Genomic DNA, 2,154 nt, shown 5'->3' with positions numbered 1-2,154 from the left:
TTTTTTTTCGAGTGAGTTAAATGAATTTTCATTAAATTTAAATTTTAACATTTAGCAAATATAATAATAGTCCTATTTATAATTGTATGAATTCTTTCACGTTACTTCTTTGAAAGAAATTTAACACATAAATTTAATTTAATTTCAAAGATGATATATAACATAGAAATTAATTACCACAAAACTAACTAATATTTATATTTACCAAAATAAACAAAGAAAGAACAATATAACCATGAAACAAATATTGAAAGAAATGCAAAACCAATATACTAGAAAAGATTCTTTGAAGAACTATTTAAACTTATTACATAACAAGAGATAGAATAAAATAGGAATACCAATATTAAATATTTATCATGAACAACAGTTTAGAGAATGTGTCATTTCGTTCAGATGATATAGAATGGAAATTATATTAAAATAGTTGAAAGAGAAGAATTTTATTATTAAACCAAATATTTTGAATCACAATAAAAATATTAAATTTAATAATAATAATTATTATTTAATATCAATAGTATTTGAAGAAATGATTTTTATTTCCAATGAACTTGTGATGCAAAATGTTAACAGTAACTCTCTTGTTTTCACTATAACTGAATGAACATTATTCATTTTCATGTTTTTCTATTATTTTTATTTTTAAGTCCAAACAAATCAGAAATCAAATTCTTAATCTCTACCATACTTAATTATTTTATCTTTCTATTCACAATTCAATTATTTGTTTAAGAATATTCTAATTGATTTATGTTGTGTTAGTGTTTAATCAATTTAGAATTGAAGTAAAATCATCATTGTTGATTAATATTTTTAATCATTTTTTTATTTCTTTAAGGAAAATAAAACATTGTTTCATTCATTACTGGAATATTAATTAATGTCTTCATTGTATGATACTGTTTACAATTTGATTATATATAGAATATTAACTAATCATCAATTTTATTGTATTAAATTGTATATCACTCAACACTCTAAGTTTTAATGAACATACCATTAATCTATTCTCAGATTTTATCCTATGTTTACCAGTATTTTGTTAATTATTTAATTCTCTGATTCATTTTATTGAAATACAGAAATACATAATTCAACAGAACGTAATGACAACAATAAATTGTAATAGTATTTGTATATATTTATCATTTGTTGAATGATGAGTAAATGTTGTTGTTTATTAAATGTGAAATTCAAAGTATATGAACTAATTCAAGAATACCATTCAATTCAACTGAAAATAATGACAAAGATACAAATAATTAAATGGGATATAGATATAGGACATTTATAAAGAAATACTAAATGGGTACACTTCAATTAAGATGACTTTAGTGATAAAAAGAAAGAAGAACTAAAAACTCGAAATAAGAATAATAAATGATTCCAAGTAGCACTACAATTAATTCTAAAAAAGTTAGTTTTGAAGAGTTAAATGAGAGTGAAAAACGGATTGAAATGATTAACTCAATCACAGAGTTCAATGAAGAAAGTGAAGCAAAGTCAAGAACAAGAAAATTAGTTGATTATATCAGAACCACAAAACCAAAAGAAATCATTGTCATTCTACAACAACATGAGAAAGTAGTTAGAATGGCAGAACATATTAATAAACAACTTGAAATAATTAATTCATATCTGAAAAGAATTCATGAAGAACCAAGTTATACTCTCATGACATACCAAGAAAAACGAACAGAAGAAATAATTTGTAAAGAGAAGTCATTTGACAATTTTATTGAAATAATAAATCAAAGTATTCAAGTTTGTCCTAAACAATCTTTCTTTAATTACTTTTTTCGAACTAGTCAATTTACATTAACAAAAATACCTCCTAAATGTGATTTAGTAATACAATACTCCTATCACTATGAAATTAATGATCAAATGAAAAACACTATCATTAACAATCTCAACCAAAAACCATATTTTATTTTCCAATGCATTCATCCTAATAAATTCTATGATGATCCGTTTGTGATGTTAAATTACAACGATTTACCACTACTCCAAAATGGTTTAATTCCACCTTCACACATACAAGGAAATTGTATGGAAGAAGTTACAAAACTCGAAGGAGTTCTTATTACACCAATATTTGAGGAATATGAGAAGATGAGAATATTTGCAAGTAGAACAAAAGAATACAGA

The 2,154-nt window shown here is 23.2% G+C and overlaps 1 protein-coding gene across 1 annotated transcript, besides 3 other annotated features; it reads left to right on the top strand.

Moving 5' to 3' along the window:
• The first annotated feature begins 202 nt into the window (after positions 1 to 202).
• Positions 203 to 389: a repeat region.
• Positions 390 to 472: 83 nt separating this feature from the next.
• Positions 473 to 515: a sequence feature (AT_rich).
• A 291-nt stretch (positions 516 to 806) lies between these two features.
• Positions 807 to 834: a sequence feature (AT_rich).
• Positions 835 to 1,383: 549 nt separating this feature from the next.
• EDI_223710 (uncharacterized protein) lies at positions 1,384 to 2,154 on the top strand (the record flags this gene model as incomplete). Its single annotated transcript, XM_001740455.1, has 1 exon — positions 1,384 to 2,154. A coding segment is annotated over one exon (771 nt), but the record flags the coding sequence as incomplete, so codon positions are not given.

The sequence above is a fragment of the Entamoeba dispar genome, genomic scaffold (assembly GCF_000209125.1).
Source record: "Entamoeba dispar SAW760 scf_1105229462955 genomic scaffold, whole genome shotgun sequence".
NCBI lineage: Eukaryota > Evosea > Mastigamoebida > Endamoebidae > Entamoeba > Entamoeba dispar.
This window is presented reverse-complemented; position numbering and strand designations above follow the sequence as displayed.